Source organism: Humulus lupulus, chromosome 7 (genome assembly GCF_963169125.1).
Source record: "Humulus lupulus chromosome 7, drHumLupu1.1, whole genome shotgun sequence".
Lineage (NCBI taxonomy): Eukaryota > Viridiplantae > Streptophyta > Magnoliopsida > Rosales > Cannabaceae > Humulus > Humulus lupulus.
In genome coordinates, this window is record NC_084799.1 from 10,808,512 (window position 1) to 10,830,895 (window position 22,384).

Here is a 22,384-nt window from a genome sequence, read left to right on the forward strand (position 1 = left end):
GTGCTCACTGTTTTGTCAAAAAAAAAAAAACGTAATTCCGAACCTATTTTGCGGTGATTTTTCTCCTAGATTCTGAGTACGAAATTCATGTGGAATGGTTTGGTTGAGTCCATAGCATTGTGGACTAAAGTGGAGAGAAGATGGAACCACAAGAAACCAGCCACAATAGGTCGGTACAAATTCGTGAAATTCCTTCGTAGTTTACGGTACCGATTATTTTTCATTTATGTTCTTAAGCACGGGAGTGAATTTGTGGGTTGTTTTGTATGGATTTAATTAGTGTTGGGGGCTAAAAACATACATTAAGGGGGGGTTGTGATAGTTTAATATAGGTGGTTAGAAGTTAAACCATATGACTGCCTATAATATACATGCATATATATATATAATTAGTATCACTCAACTCAACATAAATTCGAGTGCTAAATAATCTGTGTAGATATAGAGTGCTAAATAGGCAAGCATAGTGAATCATGAATCATGAAATCATGCCGTTCTCTTGAAATATATAAATTTATATATATGTGTGTGTGTAATATAAATATGGGTTGCCGAACGGAGACTAACCTGACTGAAGACTGTGGTGAATGACGATGGAGGCTGCCGAACGGAGCTGAGGCGAAGGTCCCTGTTGTGACCGGAGTTGAGGAAGGAGAGGGTTGGGTTGCTGGCGGAATGAAGAAGAAAGAAATACGCGGGGTGGACGGTGAGGAAGAAGAATAGTACGCGGGATACTTCAAATTAATTGGGCTTTTATTTTCAATGCCCTAATTTTAACATGGTAACTCGGTCCATTAGCGACTGACCTATGATGCAACATGATAAGTCTGTTCTAGAACTGATCTATGATGTAAAAATTAAACATATATGTAATATTAATAAGTATATATATTTTTTAATACTTATTTCACACCCAAATAAATTATATATATATATGTATTGTTTAAATAAATTAATATATTTTAAAATTCCAATAATCTAAAAAAAAATAGAGCATCTTTAATAATATATATTTATAATTATATGGTAGGTCTGTTCTCACACAACCGACCTACCATGTCACATGAGAAGTCATTTCCCTCACAATCGACTTACCATGTTATTTAAAAAAATTATTAAAAAGATACTCTCAATTGTTTTATAAGTTTTTTATTTTAAATTACAAATACTATTAAATAAAAATATTTTCTTATTTATAAAAATTAAATTAAAATTTATAATTATTAATAATTTATTTATTTATATTTAAAAAATTATAATATATATAATATTAATAAGTATATTTTTTAATACTAATTTTATACCCAGATAAATTATGTATATGTATTGTTTAAATAAATTAATATATTTTCAAATTTCAATAATATAAAACAAATTAGAGTATCTTTAATAATGTAATTTTATAATAACATGGTAGGTCGGTTCTACACAACCGACCTACCATATTACATGAGAAGTCATTTCCCACACAACTGACCTACCATGTTATCTAAAAAATTATTAAAGAGATACTCTAAATTATTTTATAATTTTTTTTAATTTAAATTATAAATACTATTAAATTAAAAGATTTTCTTGTTTATAAAAATGAAATAAATCTTTTTAGTTATAGATAATTTATTAATTTATTTATCTTTCAAAAATTATAATATATGTAATATTAAAAGTATATATTTTTTATACTTATTTCATACCTAAATAAATTATATATATGTATTGTTTAAATAAATTAATATATTTTATAAATAATATAAAACAAATTAGAGTATCTTTAATAATGTATTTTTATAATGACATGGTAGGTCGGTTCTACACAACCGACCTACCATGTCACATGAGAAGTCATTTCCCACACAACCGACCTACCATGTCATCTAAAAAATTATTAAAGAGATACTCTAAATTATTTTATAAAATTTTTGTATTTTAAATTATAAATACTATTAAATTAAAATACTTTCTTGTTTATAAAAAATTTAATTAATTTTTTTTAATTTCAAATAATTTATTAATTTATTTATATTTCAAAAATTATAATCTATGTAATATTAATAAGTATATTTTTTTATATATAGATATATATATTTATAGCTTATTACATATAGATATATATATATTTATAGTTTAAATAAATTAATATATTTTAAAATTCTTGTAATGAGACATGATAAGTCGGTTCACATAGTAGCGACCTACCATGTCAGCAAGGTAGGACATGGTAGGTCGGTCCACACAGAACTGACCTACCATGACAACATGGTAGGTCAGTTTTGCATGAACCGACCTATTATGTCTTCTATAAGCATGGGAGGTCGGTTCACAGAGAACCGACCTACCATGTCCACATAGTAGGTCGGTTCTCGCGCAACCGACCTCCCATGCTTACCTTGGACATACATGATAGGTCGGTTCTGTGTAAACCGACTTATGAACATGTGTTAAGTCGGTTTAAGGAGAACCGACCTCTCATGTCCGATGGCTGATGTCCAAATTGTAGTAGTGTATAAAAACAACTCACTAAGCAATATCATAATGAAACCAATCATAATTAAAAAGAAAATAACAATTAAGCAAAACCTTTATGATACCAGTCAACAACCTTGTTGTGTGTGGCTTTGTTATACCTGAAAGGGCAGAAAACTTCAGGATAAACCAGATCAACTATTTGTTGCAAGTCTAGAGCATACTTGTATATATCTGCCTCTTACATATGGTTTCCAGCTCATACACTTAAGGTTCTGGATTTAAAATAGCATACTAATAGTGGACATATGAAATTCGTTAATGAACTGGTATGAAATCATTACTCAATTTATTTTAAAAAAAAATACAAATAGTTATTAAAATACTGAAGCAGTAAACAAACAAGATACTAAATCAAAATAAAAAATAGATTATAACATTAAGCATAATATAACAGATTTATAAGAAAGTTAGTGAATTAATCCCATACATAAAAAATAATCATATTTATGATTATAATTTATAATCCCAAAACAAACAAGTAAATATATATATATATGTACAAAATCACATCCACATTTGAAAGCAGATGCTTATATATATATTTTGAGATTAGAGCATATGTATATCAACACACAAAATATAAATACATAGTTATAATGATGAGAATACCTCTTGTTTTTGTCCTTCGCAAACCAAAAATCATCAATAACACAATAACGAACTCTTGAAGTATTTCTGTTTTCATTAAATCAGCCAAAAACAAACATATAGGGTAAGCCAAATAACAATAGCAATAGTAAGCAAAGACAACCACAATTGCACAAAGGACAAGCACAACTTACACATTGATTCCACAACAAAATAACATAGATAAGCACATAATAGAGAAATAACAAATTTAGTTAGTAATACAACTATTCTAAGCAGTGATAGTTGAAAAAAATGGCATTTATTACAGACTTATTTACCCATATACAAATAATTAAGAGTGTGGACTATCTTTAATTAATTAGTTATAATTAATAATGTTAGAGTGATATATATTATAAGTCTCGTTAATTATTAAGAGTAAAATGTTACCAAGCTTCATTCAATGAATCAATATAAGAACTCAGACTTGGACTATTGCCTTTGAGACTTGATGTCTGTTTCTCATCTCCGAAAACAACATTTACATACATATATAAGTCTATAAGATCTAAGTTAGTGCATCAAAAAACATTTATATATTCATATATATATAGAGAGAGAGAAAGAGAGCATTCATCACCGAAAACATCATTTACACACATACATATAAGTTTGTAAGATCTAAGTTCTTGCATAAAAATACATTTATATATTCACATATATATATAAATACACATTGAACATTCACAGATACATATCTAACTTTTCTATTTAAATTTTTAGATTAACAAAAAAATCAATGTAATATCTCACTGCTTTGGTGCTTGCGTTTGGGAGTTAACGAACACCATTTATATTTACATATATATATTTATACAAAGAGAGAAAAGCAAGCCTGAAGCCACCAATCAATATAAAATCTAAGACTAAGAGAAAGGTGACGAACAATGGCAATATTTCTTTATATATGTATATATAACACAGAGAAAGAGAATTGTATTATGGTACACATATATGTATATATAACTCAGACGGAGTGAAGGGAGTCTCACCAAGAGAGATTGAGAGATGGCAGAAGGCAGAAGGCAGTGAGATTGAGAGACAGAGACAACATATATTGAGGGACGGAAGAAATGATGAATAGAGAGAGAGAAGGAGTAGCCGTTTGCTTTAGTGGTGACTGGTGAGATGAATTAGGGTTAGGTCTCTGAATGAATAACCCTTTAGGCTTATACGGTTAGGTTGGGCTGGATTAGCCCAAAGAATTTCAAGCCTGTGGCCGAGCCGTACTTACTCGTCCTGTAAATATTTATACCGATTGGGCTTCGACTTGGTAAGACTCGGCCCATTTTCGGTGTGGGTTGGGTTGGGTTGTTGGCCCACTACCATTTATGTACAACCCTAATGAAATCTTCTCCTTACTTAAATGTAAGTAGAATAGTTGTTCCTTTTAGTATTGATTCGGGACTTGGACATAAAATGCTTAATTTATGTTAGAAAACAGAAATTTCATTCTATAATTAAATTTATAGAATAATGTTCATTAGAGGATCAATGGAACTAATTGAGAGAGACATAATTAGAGAGGTTAACAGACATCAAGACCTAACTTTAATTATGAACAACTAGCAAATTGTCATAACTCATGTAATGATTAAATCAACGAGCGACTTTATAATTATAGCTTCTAATAATATAAGACTATAGTTTTAAGAGTTCAACTATGAATTTCTAGTGGAATAATTCATAATTAATAAATTAATTAATTGAACTAAGAGTTAGTGAAATTAATTAAATTATTGGAGCATAGAACTATGGGTCCATACTGTCCCCGTACTAGCTCGATAACACAAAGGTAGGATTTTTGTATTAAAATGAAATAATTAAAAATAATAAAGTATTATTTTTAATCTCACAAAATAATATTATTTGTGAAATAATATTTAATGGCAAATAAAATTATATTAATAATTTTGTAAAATTAATTTTTATTGAAAATTAATTCAATCATATTTAATTTTGTGGTATAACTGTATATAACATAAAATAATATGATAAAAGCCCAACAAATAACATTTTATAGAAATAAAATACCATAGGGCCCAAAACTTTGTAGTTGGCACCAACCATAGTCCAAATGGACTATGACCCACACAGAGGCCCAATGTGATTAGGGCTATGTCTTATTTCTATTGTTATATTAATATAATATAATATCATGAAAGAGAGACATCACACGCAATTAACATTATTTGCCAAGAGGGAAAAATAGAGAACTCTGTATTGTGAGAAGTACACTCTCTCATGTGTTGAGATTCAAAAGTGTGTTCTTGTGTATCCTACCAAATAGCATAAACATCCACTTGTCTCATTCTCTTTGTGGTTAGGAGACTAAGACGCTATTTGATCTACACATGTTCTACATCTAGAAAATGTATTTCTAAGTTTCTATTTTATTCAGATTCATGCGCATGAAAAACATCTCAATCTAGTTATGGTTCTTAGAGTGATTTGTTCTTATGCTTTAATAATTTGTATTATTATATTGAAATATAATCTCATGCTTCCGCTGCACTGTCAGTCACATGATAAAAAATCAACAAAATGTAAGGAAAATAATAGAAAAACTAGATTTTTCGTTATGTTGTTAATATCACATTAAAATGCGTATGAATTTGAGAGATTGAAACTTTGATTTGTATGTTGTGATAATTTTTTTTTGTTGAGTTTTTGTTGTGATAAATTGATGAGTGTTGTTTAGATTGTTAGTGCAACAGCGAGAGAAAGTGAAATAAAGTAAGAAAAAGTGAAAGAAAATTTTAATATAGTTTTGTGTTTTTTATCTATTTGATTTTTTAATTTTGTATGATTTAATTTAATTTAAATGGATTTTTAGTTTAATGTTTTTTATGTTTTATTTTTAATATTCAAAATATTTTTTAAATTTTAAAATTTTGAGTTCGAGGGACATGATTTGGTAGTGGTAATAGTTCGGGTGGGGGGGTAAAATCTTATTTATTTTTTAAATTATACACGTGTTAATGCCACATTAGCAATTAAAGAGTCACGTCAGCATGTCGTTAGCCACATTGAACAAAATTGGATGAAAGTCCCACTTTACAACATTGAATAGTTCTAGGGGAACTTTTAATGGCGCAAAAAAATCAGGGAGCACGATAATGTATAAGTCATAATTCGAGGGGCAAAAATCCTAAATAACATTTTCAAAATATCCTTAAAACATCAAGAAAGCATCATAGCCGCTCATAAAATGAGTTGTATCAAAATCGTTTAAAGTGCTTACTTGTTGGATAGTTATGAGTTGCATTTTACAAAAATTATCAAATAAAAATACCGCACGACCTACCAAAAATCCACCCAACATGTTGTGTGTAAAGATGGCCATTATCATTACTTTGAATTTATGTTAAAACTAAAAAAAATTATATACATATGTGTGTTGCCATACAATTTGAAATGATTTTAAAAACTCCAAAACCATAAATTACATTCATCAACACATACCAATTTGCGTAGTTTTCAAAATTACAGTGCAACTTGGCGAAGTTGATAAAAAAAAATATGGAGGGTTGTTTGTAAAATTGTGGTATTTTTGAAAAAGTTCTCAGAAAAAATTTCCGGGCCAGACTTTTAGATCTGGCTGTTTGAAACCCTAAAGCCCACCATTGTTTCAAAATTCCGGCCCAGCCCAATGATCGCAAAGCCTTTCCCTTCCAAGGTCTCATCATCATCGCCCGCCCTCACTGTGCTTCATCTGCAATAAAGCACAAAATATAAATACATTTTTCCACAAATTCTCTTTTACAGTCTTATGCTCTTTTCCTAAAACCCTAGTAACCATTATCACTACTATTAACCATCGGAGCTTCTTCTGAGCTCTCTTCTATCCCCAATTTCCGATGGCCAACCCATCGGAGTCTCTCGTCTCCATCGCCGGGTTGGTCTCCACTCAGTCCACCTCGATTCGGGTTCGGATCTTCCGATATGATATTCTTGCCATTGTCAACAATTCAGGTTACTCTAACTCTTCTTTTCGACTTCAATCTCTGTGTATTCGTAACTTATCCGTTTCAATGCCGAGCTATGGAAATTTTTTAATTTGAAGGAGTGGACGCTGATTTCGAATTTATGTCAATAAGCTGTGTTATAGATTGAATTTGATTATAATTGTTGTTGCAGAGATGAATTCTGAGCTGGCATCCAGTTTAGTAGATGTTATATTTAAGACATTGTACATTTATGATGATCGAGGTTCAAGGAGAGCTGTAGATGACATTATTATAAAGTCTCTGGGTGACACTATTTTCATGAAAAGCTTTGCGGGAGCTCTCGTTCAATCAATGGAGAAGCAGGGAAAGGTTCAGTCATACGTTGGTGGCTTAAGGCTTCTTCAATGGTCGTTATTTCTCCTTACGAAGAGTCAGTTTGCTACAGTTTCGAAGAATGCGTGTTGTAGGGTAGCCACAGCACAGGCTTCGCTGATCCATCTCCTTATGCAAAGATCTTTTCGGGAGAGAAGGGCTTGCAAACGGACGTTTTTTCAGTTATTTTCTCAGGTTTAATCCGCCTAAGTTTATATGCATTGTCCTTTTTTTTTGGGGTGGGGGTTATTTTGGTGAGGGTCGGGAATTTAGACATTTAATGTAATTGCAATTAGGCTAAGCTACGACAACTTTATGCATTATATGTACATATTGGGAATCCTTCTTAGCTAAATTCTTACCAAAGTATACATCTTTTGCAGTCACCAGACATCTACAAAATGTATATAGAGGAATTAAAGGTCGGGCGGATCCCATACATGGATAGTCCTGAATTTATAGGGTTATTAATGGAGTTCTCGAGTACTTCGAGTAAATCATCTTCCTTAGTTGAACAGTTCAAGGTAAGAAATTATTGTAACTTTTTGTTTTTTTCTTCCCTCTTTTATGTGAGGAGCTATATGTGCTTTGTGTGTTTAAAGTGAAAGGGAAAAACAGTTCACTCGGCTTTATCATCCAATACTTCCAGATGGTGACACTGAAGTACTCATATTGAACTTGCTTATATTGGGTCAGTTAAGAAGTGAATTTTTGTTTTTCTCTTCACAGCCAACATTTCTTGATATATACGTTAAAGCAGTCCTAAATGCCAGAGAGAAGCCTGCAAGGGGTCTTAGTGAGGCATTTCAACCCCTTTTTACACATATGTTGCATGAAGATTTTCAAAATACTGTGGTTCCAGCTTCTCTTAAAATGCTGAAGCGGAACCCTGAGATTGTATTGGAGTCTATTGGAATTCTTTTAAAATCAGTCAGCCTGGACTTGAGCAAGTATGCTCTGGAGATTCTTTCTGTGGTGTTGCCACAGGCTCGGCATGCAGATGAGGGCAGAAGGATTGAGGCATTGGCAATAGTAGGGTGTTTGAGCAAAAAGTCGAGTAATCCAGATGCTTTGGAAGCAATGTTTAATGCTGTAAAATCTGTGCTTGGAGGTCTGGCTTTTACCCTACCATTAAGTTTATCATAAAAAAAAAAGATAAGATCTATATGGTTTGTGTTTGTTGCCAGGATTCGTCTCCATGGCTTTTGAAGAACATGAAGCATTATATTATATTTTCAACTTTATCTAGTTTTCTCCTAAGCTACTTCTAACTCTAGATATCAATTTCAACAGGCTCAGAAGGAAGACTTGCATTTCCTTACCAGAGAATCGGACTGATCAATGTGCTGCAAGAATTGTCTAATGCTCCTGATGGGAAACACCTCAATAGCCTATCACAGACCGTGTGCAGCTTCCTTCTGTCTTTCTACAAGGATGACGGTAACTTGTTACACTTTGGTTTTGTCTTCTCTTTTGCTGTTAACTGTTGACTTCTTTTTGGGTGAAAATTTGAGTCCCTTCAATTTATCTTTATGGGTTTCTATTTTGACGTAAATGTTTCAATATCTTTCATTTATATTGTTTTAATTTGAAATGGGGTGTTTTTAAAAGGCAATGAGGAGGTTAAGCTGGCAACTCTGTCTACTTTGGGATCTTGGGCAGCACACTATGCTGATGTTGTTCAACCCGACGTTGTTTCATTCATTGCTTCTGGTCTTAAGGAGAAGGAAGCATTAAGAAGGGGGCACCTCCGTTGTCTACGAGCATTATGCAAAAATGCTGATGCTGTTTTGCGGGTTTGTTGGCAGCAATAGTTTCATTTGGCTGTGCTTCTGTTGGCTTGCTATTGTATAGAATTTTCCATTTCACTAATATTGTCATTATGAATTTCCAGATCTCATCATTGCTGGCTCCTCTTATCCAACTTGTGAAAACTGGTTTCACAAAGGCAGTTCAACGTCTAGATGGCATATACGCTTTACTTTTAGTTGGGAAAATTGCAGCTGTTGACATCAAAGCAGGTTTCCATTATCTCTCTCTCTCTCTCTTTTTTTACATCAATGAGCCTGTACGCTTATTGCTTGCTCCGCCTCTTCCCTCTTTTATGTATTAATTTTATTAACTCTGCCCTTCTAAATCCCCGCTCAGAGGAAACTGTTGTGAAGGAAAAAATATGGTCTTTGGTTTCTCAAAACGAGCCTTCTCTTGTACCAATAACTATGGTAACTACTTAAAGATTTTTCTTACTTTGAAATTGTGTTTCCTATCTTCCCATTTTTTCTCTTCTTTGATATATTATAACCTGAATACTGGTGCAGGCCTCAAAATTATCAACTGAAGATTGTATGACATGTATTGATCTTCTTGAGGTTCTGGTGGTAGAACATTTGCACAGGTACTATTCCTTTATCTTTTTGGAATATGCCTAACTTATTATTTTATTAGTTAATATTGACAAGTTGTTATTGGCTACGTTTTTGCTTCTTCACTATGCAGGATTGTAGATGCCTTTTCTATGAGATCACTTTTACAGGTGAAACTGAATCTGTTTGTTGCAAGGCTTGATCTTTTTGCTTCGTTCATGAAGTTCAATAAGTGATTTTTTGTATGGTGCAGTTTGTAATCTTTTTGGTATGCCACCCAAGTTGGGAAATTCGAAGAAGGGCTTATGATGCTATCAAAAAGATAATTGCTGCTGCCCCACAGTTAACTGAAACTCTATTATTTGAATTTATGAATTTTTTGTCTCTTGCTGCGGAAAAACTCTTGATTACAAAAACAAGGTACATCTTGGTTCTGACATCCTTCTTTTATCTCAGTTTTGCTTTTTTATACTTTCTTTTTGGGGTGGGGGGGTGTTGGGTGTTGGGTATGTATATATGTATATCAAGTGGTAGGGATATTGGCTTATTTATATTGTCTTCTTTTTTCAAGGGAAATACAAGCACACTTGCATTCACATGTGTACAACTTTTACTGTCTTAGCTTCTCTGTACCTGTTGGTTGTCTCTTCACTAATATCTTATTCATCACTTTATTTTACAATAGTTCATTAGATGTTTTTCGTGTACATGATTCAGTTATTTATTTTGCTGATCCAAATTTGGTAGTTGCATTGGGAGATTGGGTTTTCTAACGTGAATCCAGTCTTTGGTTGGGGGGTTTCATTATATATATATTGATTTTTTTTATCTCGTATGCTTTTAACATTTGTTTATAAATACAATATGTTCTGTATGTCAAAAAAACCTCCATGCCCCTTTGCTGTCCATTCTTTAATTATTGTAAAAGTTTATGTCCTATTGTTTGCTGATAGATGATTCATTTTTCTATTATTTGCCATTCTTTGGGAGATCTAAATTTGTATTTCTGTAGTGACACAGATAATTCATTGGACACTCAAGTGCCCTTTCTTCCACCTGTTGAGGTTTCGGTCAAGGCTTTAATAGTGATATCATCAGCAGCTCTTGCTGTTGATCCAAGTGCATCCATGCAAGTTATGCTCTGTGCACATCATCCATACATTGTTGGCACTGCAAAAAGGGATGCAGTTTGGAGGGTAAATATTTGTTTATTGATTGACGTGGAAATAGTGGAGATTTAAAATGGATTTGATCTTTTGCTTTATTTTCTTTTCAATGTCATCTTTAATTTGGAAGCAGGAAATTTTATATTATGTTTGTTGTATCAATATGTAACAATAACATACATAAAAGCTGTCTGGTGGAACCAAATGTGTATTTTAAGGCTTTAAGCTCTAGGAAGGCATACTTCAAAAAGTTGCTCCCTCTTATTTATTTTATTATTATTTTTTATTTAAGAGCTTTGATATAAGTCTTACAAAAGTATTATAAATTTATGTACTAATGTAACTATGCAGTAATTGCAAGATATTTAAGGCATTTCATTCATTTATGGGTGTTTTTCTTGTTGTATGTTTTAATTTTAAGATATTATAATTGTTGTCAAACATTTGCCTTCTTGTAGCTGATATAATTGCTCATCTTATTTTTGTTTCCAGAGGCTGCGTAAATGCTGTCAAACATGTGGTTTTGATGTCATTGGTATTATTTCAGCTGATATTGAGAAATTATGCAAGGTAAACTTAGTACTTGCTACTTCTACTCGTGTTTCTCTTTTGAGGATTTTGTTCATTTAGATCAATCTTTAATATTCTTCTTTTTAGGTTCTTTTTATTATTGAAGGTAAATTGATTGTATCATTTGAGAATTCTGTTGACATAATGTTGAGAATTTGTGCAAATTAAACTCAGTACTTGCTAAAACTACTTCTATGTATTTTGAGAAGTTTGTGCATTTATAGATCGATCATAAAATGCTTGAGCTGAACTGACAATAAATAATAGATTCTTTATATTGTTGTTGAGAATCGAATTGAAAGTATGAGAATTCTCTTGGCATCATATAGTTTCAATAGTATTCTTGTCATTATTTGATAATGTTGAGTTTTAGGGCCTACTTGGACCAACGGGGTTGATGAGTGCCAATCCAAGTACACAACAAGCAGCAATTTTCTCGCTATCAACTTTAATGTCTATATCTCCTGGAGAAACGTACACAGAGTTTGAAAAGGTTGTGCATAATTGATTTCTTACCCAATAGTTGGATGTTTTTGGTTTAGTAGGCCCATATTATCAGTTTTAATTGTTTCTAATTGGGATCTTGTGACTATTCCAGCACTTGAAAAGTCTTCCAGACAGACAATCACACGATCTTCTTTCTGAAGATGACATTCGGGTAAGTTTTGGCTTTATCTCTTGATTTAATTTAAGGCAGAGAACTCAACAGTCTTTTTTCTTTTTCCTTTTTCCTTGCTGGTGGCGAACACAAGTTCAATTAGAATATTGTGATTGCCACTGCAAGAAAAAATATATTATAATAAAAATGAAAAGTGCCAATGGTAGGGACAAATTTCTAATAACAAGATGCCAATTCCTATAAATCTTCGGATATAACTTATCTATCAAGGCAATAGTTCCTAGTACATTCTTATATCATTTTTTAATAAATGTGATTAGCTCTTTATCATTTTATCTTTGCTAAATGATTAGTGAAAGTTTGTAGATTAACAACACGAGCTTAGTCGGGTACTTTCTTTGAGGGAGTCTCTTTGTATATGGCTTCATTGTGGAAAATGACATTAACTTGGCAGCTATCCTATTCTTATTATTCTACTTTCTTTCCATAAGTAATACAAGAGAAACCAACTTTTATATGTCTATCATTTGGATATCATCCTACAAATGTCGGTTCATTTAGGCTCGGGCCTAGGCAAGTTTGGCATGTCCAATAGGTAGTTTATTAATATGGAGAATAAAAATAATAGTCACTAACTTACTAATCACTTATCAATTTTGTTTGTGTACTTAGTGTAAATGTATATATTTCTTCAAATCCTTCTTTGAAAAAGTGATAAAGGTCACATGTCCAAGAGTGACCTTCTCCCAAATTTATTGAAAACCCTCACTTATGCCACAAGTGAGGAAAACCTTGGAAACAAACAAAATACTAGAGAAATACAAGAAACTAAAGACATCTCTAGCAACACAATCAAAGGACAAAAGAACAAATAAATACAAACTTTTTTAGAACAAGCCCTACTACAAAACACAAAAACTACACAAACAGAAAACTACTCCACTCCCTAGTGAGGTATAAAATAGATAACCCCTCAAAACCTCTCGTGCGATACAACCAAGTGCCAACCCAGAGCTTTATCCTCTCCCAAATTTGATCACACGAAAAATACTAGTCTTCAAAAACTCTGCTATTCCTCTCTAGCCAAATCACCCAAAGACAAGCCAAGATAGTGGACCTCCAGATCTGATTCAATTTTTTATCCCCCAGTAACCTACAATACAATAACTGAATACAAGAAACTGGCATACACCAACTCAAACTAAACTCCCCCACAACTCTTGACCATAATGCTCGAGCCAAGTCGCACTCCAAAAACAGGTGACTAAAAGATTCAGCCCCCTTTTACAACAAATGCACCAACTGGGGGACATGCATTGCTAAAGACAACACCGTTGCAGATTAACATTAAGCTTCTGGACAAACAACCACCCAAAAAATTTAACTTTTGATGGAGCATGACTCTTTGATAGGATGAACCTGCAATTCAAGTGACAAATAACCCAGAAACAGAATAGAAAATGCAATAACAGAGTGGAAAAAATGGATGAGCCTTGATTGTATTGATAGCTAGGAAATTCGAGAGCCTAGTTCTCTCCCAAACAGGTTACAATTTTCTACTTACTTCCTACCTCTCCCCATCCCTGCTGGATTAGAATATACCCCTAACAGTTTCTTACTGTGCACCCTCTCCTAGACAGTCCTTTCTCTTATAACTAACTGTCTAAAGTCTCATTCCCCTACATCAGCAACACGTGTACCCTTTATACCCTTCCTACTGTAGACATAAGTCAATGGAGGCCTAACAATACCGTCCCCTCGAAGTTGCACCTTGTCCTCAAGGTGAAAATCTGGAAATTGCTCCTGTATGACGCCAAAATCTTCCCACGTAGCTTCGAATTCTGGCAGATTTTTCCACTTGATCAACGCTTGTGGGGCTGTCTTGTACGTTCCTGGCTGTATCTCCAACACCTCTTCGGGTTCTAACATCCATTCCATATCAGCTTTCAAACCTGGGGGAAGTGGGGTGGCTGTTTGAGTTGGTCCCAACGCTGCGCGCAGTAATGATACATGAAAAACAGGATGTATCGCTGCTTCAGGAGGCAGTTTCAGCTTATAAGCTGCCTAGCCGACTTTCTCCAGCACCTGAAATGGCCCAAAAAATCTTGGAGCCAGCTTCTCATTCATTCTTTTGGCTACTGTTCGCTGACGGTATGGCCGCATCTTCACATATACAAAGTCCCCCACGCTGAACTGAACATCCCTTCGCTTCTTATCGGCTTGAAATTTCATTTTCTGCTGAGCCCGCTGCAAGTTCTCCTTTAACAACACCAGAATATCATCCCGCTCTTTCAGATTCTGCTCCACTGCGGAAACGGGCGTGCGGTACTGCTCAAGTGGAATGATTGGAGGAGGATCACGGTGGTAAACAGCTTTGAATGGTGTCATACCGATCGAGATATGAAAGGTGGTGTTATACCAATATTCGGCCCAAGGAATCCATTTAGACCACTTGCTGGGTTTGGAACTCACAAAGCAGCGAAGATAGGTCTCCAAACACCTATTAACGACCTCCGTTTGGCCGTCCGATTGTGGGTGATAGGCTGTGCTGCGATTCAATGAAGTCCCTTGTAACTTGAAGAGCTCCTTCCAAAATAGGCTGAGAAAAATCTTGTCCCGATCCGACACAATAGATCTAGGAATACCATGTAATTTAACTATCTCCCTGACATAAATGGTAGCAACTGTAGCTGCTGTAAATGGATGCCTCAATGGTATAAAATGCCCATACTTACTCAATCTGTCCACTACAACAAAAATGGAGTCAAATCCATTCGAAATGGGTAGTCCCTCAATGAAATCCATTGAGATATCCTCCCAAATCTGGTCTGGAACCGGCAATGGCTGGAGTAAACCTGCTGGAGATTGCGCGGTATATTTTTGCTGCTGACAAACACTACATTCTGTTACGAACTTATGAATATCTCTGCGCATTCCTGGCCAGTATAGATGCTCTGCGACTCGCTGAAATGTGCGAAAAATGCCTGAATGACCGCCCAAATTGCTGCTGTGGTACTCTTGTAGAATGATTGGAATGAATGGCGATGTTGCTGGAATTACCAAACGCCCTTTAAACTTGAGACAGCCCTGTGATAAAGTGTACTCGCCCCCATCTTTGCCCTCGTCCAGCTCCTTTAATACTTTGGACAGCGTCGGATCCGAAGAAATATGAGCTTGTAAATCTGGAATAGATATAATATTAGGGGCTGAAATGGCCAGCAACACTGGTTCTTCATGCATTCGCGAAAGCGCATCAGCTGCCTTGTTATCACGCCCCGGTCTATATACTATCTCAAAGTCATAACCCAATATTTTCGTCAGCCATTTTTGATGCTCAGTCGCCATGAATCTCTGCTCCAACAGGTATTTCAAACTCCTTTGATCTGTCTTCACAATAAACTTCCTGCCTAGTAAATATGGTCTCCACTTTTGAATGGCTAACACAATAGCCATTAACTCCCGCTCATAGACAGATTTTGTGCGCCCCCTTGCCGAAAGTATTTGGCTGAAAAAAGCTACTGGTCTGTTCTTTTGCATTAAAACAGCCCCCAAACCCGTCCCGGAAGCATCGGCCTCAACTATAAAAGGGGCAGAAAAATCAGGAAGAGCTAATACTGGCACTGTACACATTCTCTCTTTTAGCTGTTCAAACGCTTCTTGAGCCTCTGCATTCCAGCCAAACGCATCCTTTTTGAGCTGATCCGTAAGTGGTCTAGCTATACTTCCATATCCTTGCACGAATTTCCTGTAATATCCTGTTAGGCCAAGAAACCCACGCAAGCTTTTGATGTTCTTAGGGGTCGGCCAGCTGGCCATTGCTTCCAACTTTGCTGGATCTGCTGCCACTCCCTGTTCAGAAATAATGTGCCCCAAATACTCCACTTGTGACTGTCCGAACAAACACTTTTTTGCATTAACATAAAGTTGCTGCCCCTGTAATTTTTGTAAAACCAGCTCCAAATGCTTTACGTGCTCCTCCAAAGACCGGCTGTAAATCAAAATATCGTCAAAAAATACAAGTACAAATTTACGCAAAAATTCTCTAAACACCTCATTCATCAATCCTTGGAAAGTGGCTGGGGCGTTTGTCAGTCCAAATGGCATTACAAGGAATTCGTAGTGGCCTTCGTGAGTGCGGAAAGCTGTTTTTTGTACATCTTGAGCAGCCATACGAATTTGATGGTAACCGGACCTCAAATCCAACTTAGTGAATATTCGGGCTCCATGTAACTCATCCAATAATTCATCTATCACTGGTATTGGAAATTTGTCAGCCACCGTTTCTCTGTTGAGTGCCCTGTAATCGACACAAAACCTCCAACTCCCATCTTTCTTTCGAACTAGTAAAACCGGGCTGGAAAATGGACTTGCACTTGGGCGTATTATTCCAGCGTTCAGCATCTCTGTCACGAGCTTTTCAATCTCATCTTTTTGTACCTGTGCGTAGCGGTATGGCCTTACCGAAACTGCCCCTACTCCCTCCTTCAGCGTAATGGTGTGCTCCTTGGGTCGCGATGGTGGCAGGCCTTGTGGCACAGAAAAAACAGGCTGATATTTTTGCAAAATCTGGGCAACTTCAGTCGGGATCTTCGCTGAATTTGTCTCTGACATCGCTGCCAGCGAGTATAAGTGCACCCAAAAACCACCACCCTCCTGTTCGACGGTATGAATCATAGCCTTCAGCGATATTGGTGATTTACAGAGGCTTGGGTCTCCTTGTAGAGTAATCCAAGACCCCGCTACTTCAAACTTCATGACGAGCGTCTTCCAATTAACATGCATATTACCCAAAGTCTCTAACCACTTAATGCCGAGTATTACATCCGCACCGCCCAATTCAAGTGGTAAGAAATCCGTTACTACCCGCAATGGCCCAAGGTCCAACTCAACTTGAGCACAAATGCCTTCTGCCCTTACTTTGCCACCGGTGCCCAGTAATATTCCGTAACATGATGTGGGTGTGATGGGTATCGCTGCTGCCGAAACGATTTCCGTCGCAAGAAAGTTGTGCGTCGCCCCACTATCGATTAATACTGTCACCGTTCGCTGTCCAATACGCCCCGCTAGTTTCATGGTGTGCGCCGATGAGATCCCCACCAACGAATTGAGAGATAGTGTTGCAAGAGTTTCATCCGATCCCCCTGCCTCCTCTGATTCTGGCGAAGATGGTGGTGTTTCCCCCATGACTGTTTCGTCTTCGTCATCAACTGTGAGCAAAATCTGGAGTGATTTTTGGTCACACTCATGGCCCCTGTGGAATTTCTTGTCACATTTGAAACATACCCCTCGGGCCTTCTTCTCCTGGTATTCTGCTTCAGATAGGCGGCGCACAGGCGGCAGCTTCCCCGACTTAGCCACGCTGGGTACGGTGGTCGGCGACAGGGGCGGTTGGAAGGGTGTCGATGAGGGGTGGAAACTCGATCCAGAACGACTTGCATGGGACATCGGCATGGGTCGGCCAGAACTGATTGGGCCCCAACTGGAAGTGGGCCTAGAAGGGTGCGATCTAGGGCTCGGACCCGAAGCCCAGAACTGGTGGCCTTCTTCCACCCTTTGTGCAGTCTCCATGATGTTAGCCAATCCTAAAGGCTGTAGAATATGCAGAGCACCTCTAATGTAATCTCTCAACCCTTTCACAAAGCTTCCTTCCAAAATATGTTCAGGTACGTCTGGAACTCTGGATGCTAATGCTTCCCACTTCAGCCTATATTCTCTGACAGTAGAAGTTTGAACCAGTGACATAAATTCTTCGGAAACGGAACCGATAGGTGCGGAGCGAAATCGCATTAACAATCTTTCCTTAAGGGTCGCCCATGACGTAATCGGCCGCCTTTGGTGTTCCCATTGAAACCACGTCAACGCATCACCTTCCAAACCCACTATGGCCGCCTCAAGCATAACCGGTTCCGACATACGACTTAGCAGAAAATAGCGTTCCACTTTATAAATCCACCCTTCCGGATTCTCTCCAGCAAAAAGTGGTAACTCCATTCGGGGAGGCCTATAGTTTTGACTGTGTTCCAGACCTGTATATGCAGAATCGGCCTGGCCGACTGCTTGTGGTGGCTGTTCAGATTGCCTCGAGTGCGATGGACTTGGATGAGGCATCGGAGAATGAGTAGTCGGTAGCTGGTGCGATTCGCCCTCAACTGCGCGCCTTTGACGATCAATGGTGGTCGCTGTCCCCTCCACTGTCGCCTTCCCTGCTACTTGCATCAGCTGAGCTAAGTGAGTAACTAGATAGTCCATCTTCTTCTCAATCGCAGGTAGCCTTTGAATTTCTGTTTTCAGCAAGTCGATTTCCCTGGGTAATTGCTGAAAATCAGATCTAACCTCTGTGAGCCCTTTCTGAAATTCTGATTGCACTGCTTCCAGCTTGTCCTCCCACATCTCATTCGGATTGTCAGCCTTCTTAGGTCCCATCTGGATCTAATCTCTGATACCAATTTGATAGGATGAACCTGCAATTCAAGTGACAAATAACCCAGAAACAGAATAGAAAATGCAATAACAGAGTGGAAAAAATGGATGAGCCTTGATTGTATTGATAGCTAGGAAATTCGAGAGCCTAGTTCTCTCCCAAACAGGTTACAATTTTCTACTTACTTCCTACCTCTCCCCATCCCTGCTGGATTAGAATATACCCCTAACAGTTTCTTACTGTGCACCCTCTCCTAGACAGTCCTTTCTCTTATAACTAACTGTCTAAAGTCTCATTCCCCTACATCAGCAACACGTGTACCCTTTATACCCTTCCTACTGTAGACATAAGTCAATGGAGGCCTAACACTCTTCCACAAAATCATAGCCCACCTCACGTCATCCTGCTCATTGATTGATCTGAGCCTCTGAAAAGCAGATTTATAAGAAAACAACTTGCTAGAATCAGGCTCCCAAACTCGTCTGTCATTTGGAATTGATGACAATTTAACAAACTCTAGGATTCTCAACAACTCCACTAAAGATGGATGTTCTCTATCAAAAAGAGACATTCTAAACGTCAAATCCCAAACAACCCTTTCACTATCCTCCCTTCCAACACCCAAATCAGCTATAGAAGCATTTTTTGCTTCAGAGACTAATGCTAAGGCAGGAAACCGCTCCTTCGAAGCTCTCCCTTCAATCCAAACATCCTCCCAAAACCTCACTATTTCTTTACTACCCATCTTGAAATGAACGAAACCCAGAAACTCCCTGTAAAGGGAAGAGATATCCTTCCAAGGCCCCCCCACAGATTATCTATTTGTCACTTTTGTATCCCAACAATTATCAGCTCTCTCATAATGACTTAGAACCACCTTATGCCACAACGACTCACGCTCCAACGAGAATCTCCACAACCACTTCCATAGGAACGCTCTGTTTCTGTCTTCTAAATTACCAATCCCAAGACCACCATGAAATAAAGGCTTACAAACCTCACTCTAAGCTACTAGATGATCCGAACCCGAAAGTTCAGCTCCTTCCCACAAAAAATCTCGCATCAGTTTCTCCATATCCTTTAGAACGCCTTTAGGAGCTCGAAAAAGGGATAGATAATACCCTGCTAAAGACGAAAGCACTGATTGAATCATACTAAGTCGCCCCCTCTTGAAAGAAAGGCACACTTCCATCCCGCCAATCTTTTAGCACACTTAGCCAATATTGGCCCCCAAAACATCTTTAACCTTGGATTAGCTCCCAAAGACAAGCCTAAATATTTCATAGGCCACTCTCCTACCTCACAACCAATCGTCGTTGCTCGCGAAACCACCACGTCCTCCGCCACATTGAGCCCCAACAATTGACACTTTTGCAAATTAATATTCAAACCAGAGACGACATAAAACACCTTAAGAATATCTAATAAAACGTGAAGTGAGTCCTCATCATTAACAAAAAACACAGGGTCATCAGTAAATTAAAGATGACTCACTTCTACTTTATCCTTCCCCATCAAAAAACCTCTGAATAAAGATGAAGCCTTAGCTTTATCGTTTATCCTCCAAACCGCCAAGCACATCCGCCACTAAAGTAAACAAAAAGGGGATAAAGGATCCCCTTGCTTGAGCCCACAGGAGGCTCCAAACTTCCCCCTAGGCCTACCATTAACAAACATCGAGAAGGACACAGAAGCAAGACACCCCTCCATCCACTTCCTACAAACAATACCGAACCCCTTCGGCTCCAAAACAAAATTCAGAAAATCCCATTCCATGCGGTCATAAGCTTTCTCAAAATTAATTTTGAACACTCACCCGCTCTTCCCTTTACTACGATACTCTTTCACTGCTTCATTTGCCACGAGGACGGTATTTAAAATCTGCTTTCCCTCTACAAAAGCCCCTTGAGTTTCAGAAATAGTATCCGCTAGCACCCCCTCAATCTGTTTGCCAGGACCTTTGAAATGATCTTGTACAAATTAGTGACAGACTGATAGGACTAAAATCGCTAACCTGACAACTGTTAAGCTTTTTAGGAATGAGGCAAATAAAAGCCTCGTTAGATAGATTTGGAATGACCCATCAAGCTTCCATGCATTAGATGAAATTTTACCTTGATGGCAAGGTCCATTTTGCGATGTGGGCTAAGTTTGGCCAACCCCCATCACTTTCAGGCAGCCCTGACCTTGGACAGCGGACTAAAGCTTATACATTTGCATACCTAGAGTGTTTTGCGTCATTTTATACAAATATAATATATGTGAGGGCTTGTTCAATAGACACATTTTGACACAGTTTTTACATGGCGATAAACACTGTCCGATTTAAAAGATCTAGAGACTGAAATTAAAACACTTGTTGAAAATAGAAAAAAAAAATTCTGTTATATGTGTGCAACTTGATTTAATTTCATACATTAGATCAACTTGTATAATATTAGTAAAAATGTGTCCGTTGAACCTATTCGTAATATTTATATAATGTTTAAAAATATCTTGGCTAATCAACTGATACATTACTTCGTTGAGAAATTTAATTCTCTTATTGTCTGTGTATAAAGGTGTTCATACATTATCGTGTGCTTTTCTTCCTGTTTTGCTTTTGTACTATTAAATGCATATTGCCTTTGTATTTTTCTAAACTATCTGTTCACCTTGTTTCAGATTTTTCACACTCCTGAAGGGATGCTTTCCAATGAACAAGGTGTATATGTTGCAGAGTCTGTTGCTACTAAGAACATGAAGCAAGCTAAGGGCCGTTTTCGGATGTATGAAGATGAAGATGATGCAGTAATTCTTGACACTTTCTTTTTGGAATTTGTTTGTTGTAATTTTCACAAATACCCATTTATTTTGTGATGCTCATCTGTTATTTTTTATTTTCTTGCAATTTTTTTTATTGTAATTGATGTGTCACATTTGTATCCATTTTCATTTCTTAGGGTAATGGTATTTCCAATAATTCTGTGAAAAGAGAGCAAGCTGCTGGGAAGAGGGAGCCTATAAAGTCAACAAAGAAAGCTGGCATGTACCTTTACATTTTCTTGTCTTTTGGGAATTTCTTATTCTCAATGCCATTTATATAACACGTAATTATTTTTTATTCTTAGACAAAGGAAAGACTGCAAAAGAGGAGGCACGTGAGTTACTACTTAGGGAGGAGGCATCAATACGGGAGAGTGTGCGACAAATACAAAAAAATCTCTCTGTGATTCTTAGGGCTCTTGGCGAGGTGGCCATTGCAAATCCGATATTCGCACATAGTCAACTAGCTTCTCTGGTTTGTTTCACGCCACTTTTTTCAATCCACTTATATTGGTGTCTTTAACTTGTCTGAGTTTTCTACAGCAAAGTTTTAACTTATTTGTTCTTCATGCGTCTTCCATCAGTTCAAGTATGTCAATCCATTGTTAAGGTCACCAATAGTGGGTGATGTTGCCTATGAAACAATGATGAAGCTTTCAAGATGTACTGCTGCACCGCTTTGTAATTGGGCCCTTGACATTGCCACTGCTTTACGCTTAATTACAACTGATGAGATTCAGGTTCAGTTGGATTTGATTCCTTTGGTTGTTGAAGGAGAACAAAATGCTATACCTTCTTTGGGTCTTTTTGAGCGAATTGTTACTGGCCTTTCTGCATCTTCTAAATATGGACCTCTTCCTGTAGATTCTTTTACTTTTGTTTTCCCAGTAAGTTGTTTTGCTTCTTTTTGACTAAATTAAGTTCAATGGCACTTCTCTTTCCTAATATTTTGTCATAATTTT

The 22,384-nt window shown here is 36.7% G+C and overlaps 1 protein-coding gene across 1 annotated transcript in view; it reads left to right on the plus strand.

Moving 5' to 3' along the window:
* The first annotated feature begins 6,906 nt into the window (after positions 1 to 6,906).
* Positions 6,907 to 22,384, plus strand: part of LOC133790643 (protein ILITYHIA) — a 28,175-nt gene continuing 12,697 nt past the window's right edge. Inside the window, exons 1-19 of the mRNA XM_062228342.1 lie at positions 6,907 to 7,131; positions 7,297 to 7,673; positions 7,862 to 8,002; positions 8,208 to 8,589; positions 8,772 to 8,918; positions 9,090 to 9,274; positions 9,373 to 9,499; positions 9,627 to 9,700; positions 9,797 to 9,873; positions 9,975 to 10,011; positions 10,095 to 10,261; positions 10,854 to 11,037; positions 11,500 to 11,577; positions 11,951 to 12,070; positions 12,176 to 12,235; positions 21,282 to 21,407; positions 21,560 to 21,641; positions 21,728 to 21,897; positions 22,007 to 22,309. Coding sequence (XP_062084326.1) covers positions 7,017 to 7,131; positions 7,297 to 7,673; positions 7,862 to 8,002; positions 8,208 to 8,589; positions 8,772 to 8,918; positions 9,090 to 9,274; positions 9,373 to 9,499; positions 9,627 to 9,700; positions 9,797 to 9,873; positions 9,975 to 10,011; positions 10,095 to 10,261; positions 10,854 to 11,037; positions 11,500 to 11,577; positions 11,951 to 12,070; positions 12,176 to 12,235; positions 21,282 to 21,407; positions 21,560 to 21,641; positions 21,728 to 21,897; positions 22,007 to 22,309 — 2,952 coding nt within the window. The 5' untranslated portion in view covers positions 6,907 to 7,016. The remainder of the gene's footprint in view (positions 7,132 to 7,296; positions 7,674 to 7,861; positions 8,003 to 8,207; positions 8,590 to 8,771; positions 8,919 to 9,089; positions 9,275 to 9,372; positions 9,500 to 9,626; positions 9,701 to 9,796; positions 9,874 to 9,974; positions 10,012 to 10,094; positions 10,262 to 10,853; positions 11,038 to 11,499; positions 11,578 to 11,950; positions 12,071 to 12,175; positions 12,236 to 21,281; positions 21,408 to 21,559; positions 21,642 to 21,727; positions 21,898 to 22,006; positions 22,310 to 22,384) is intronic.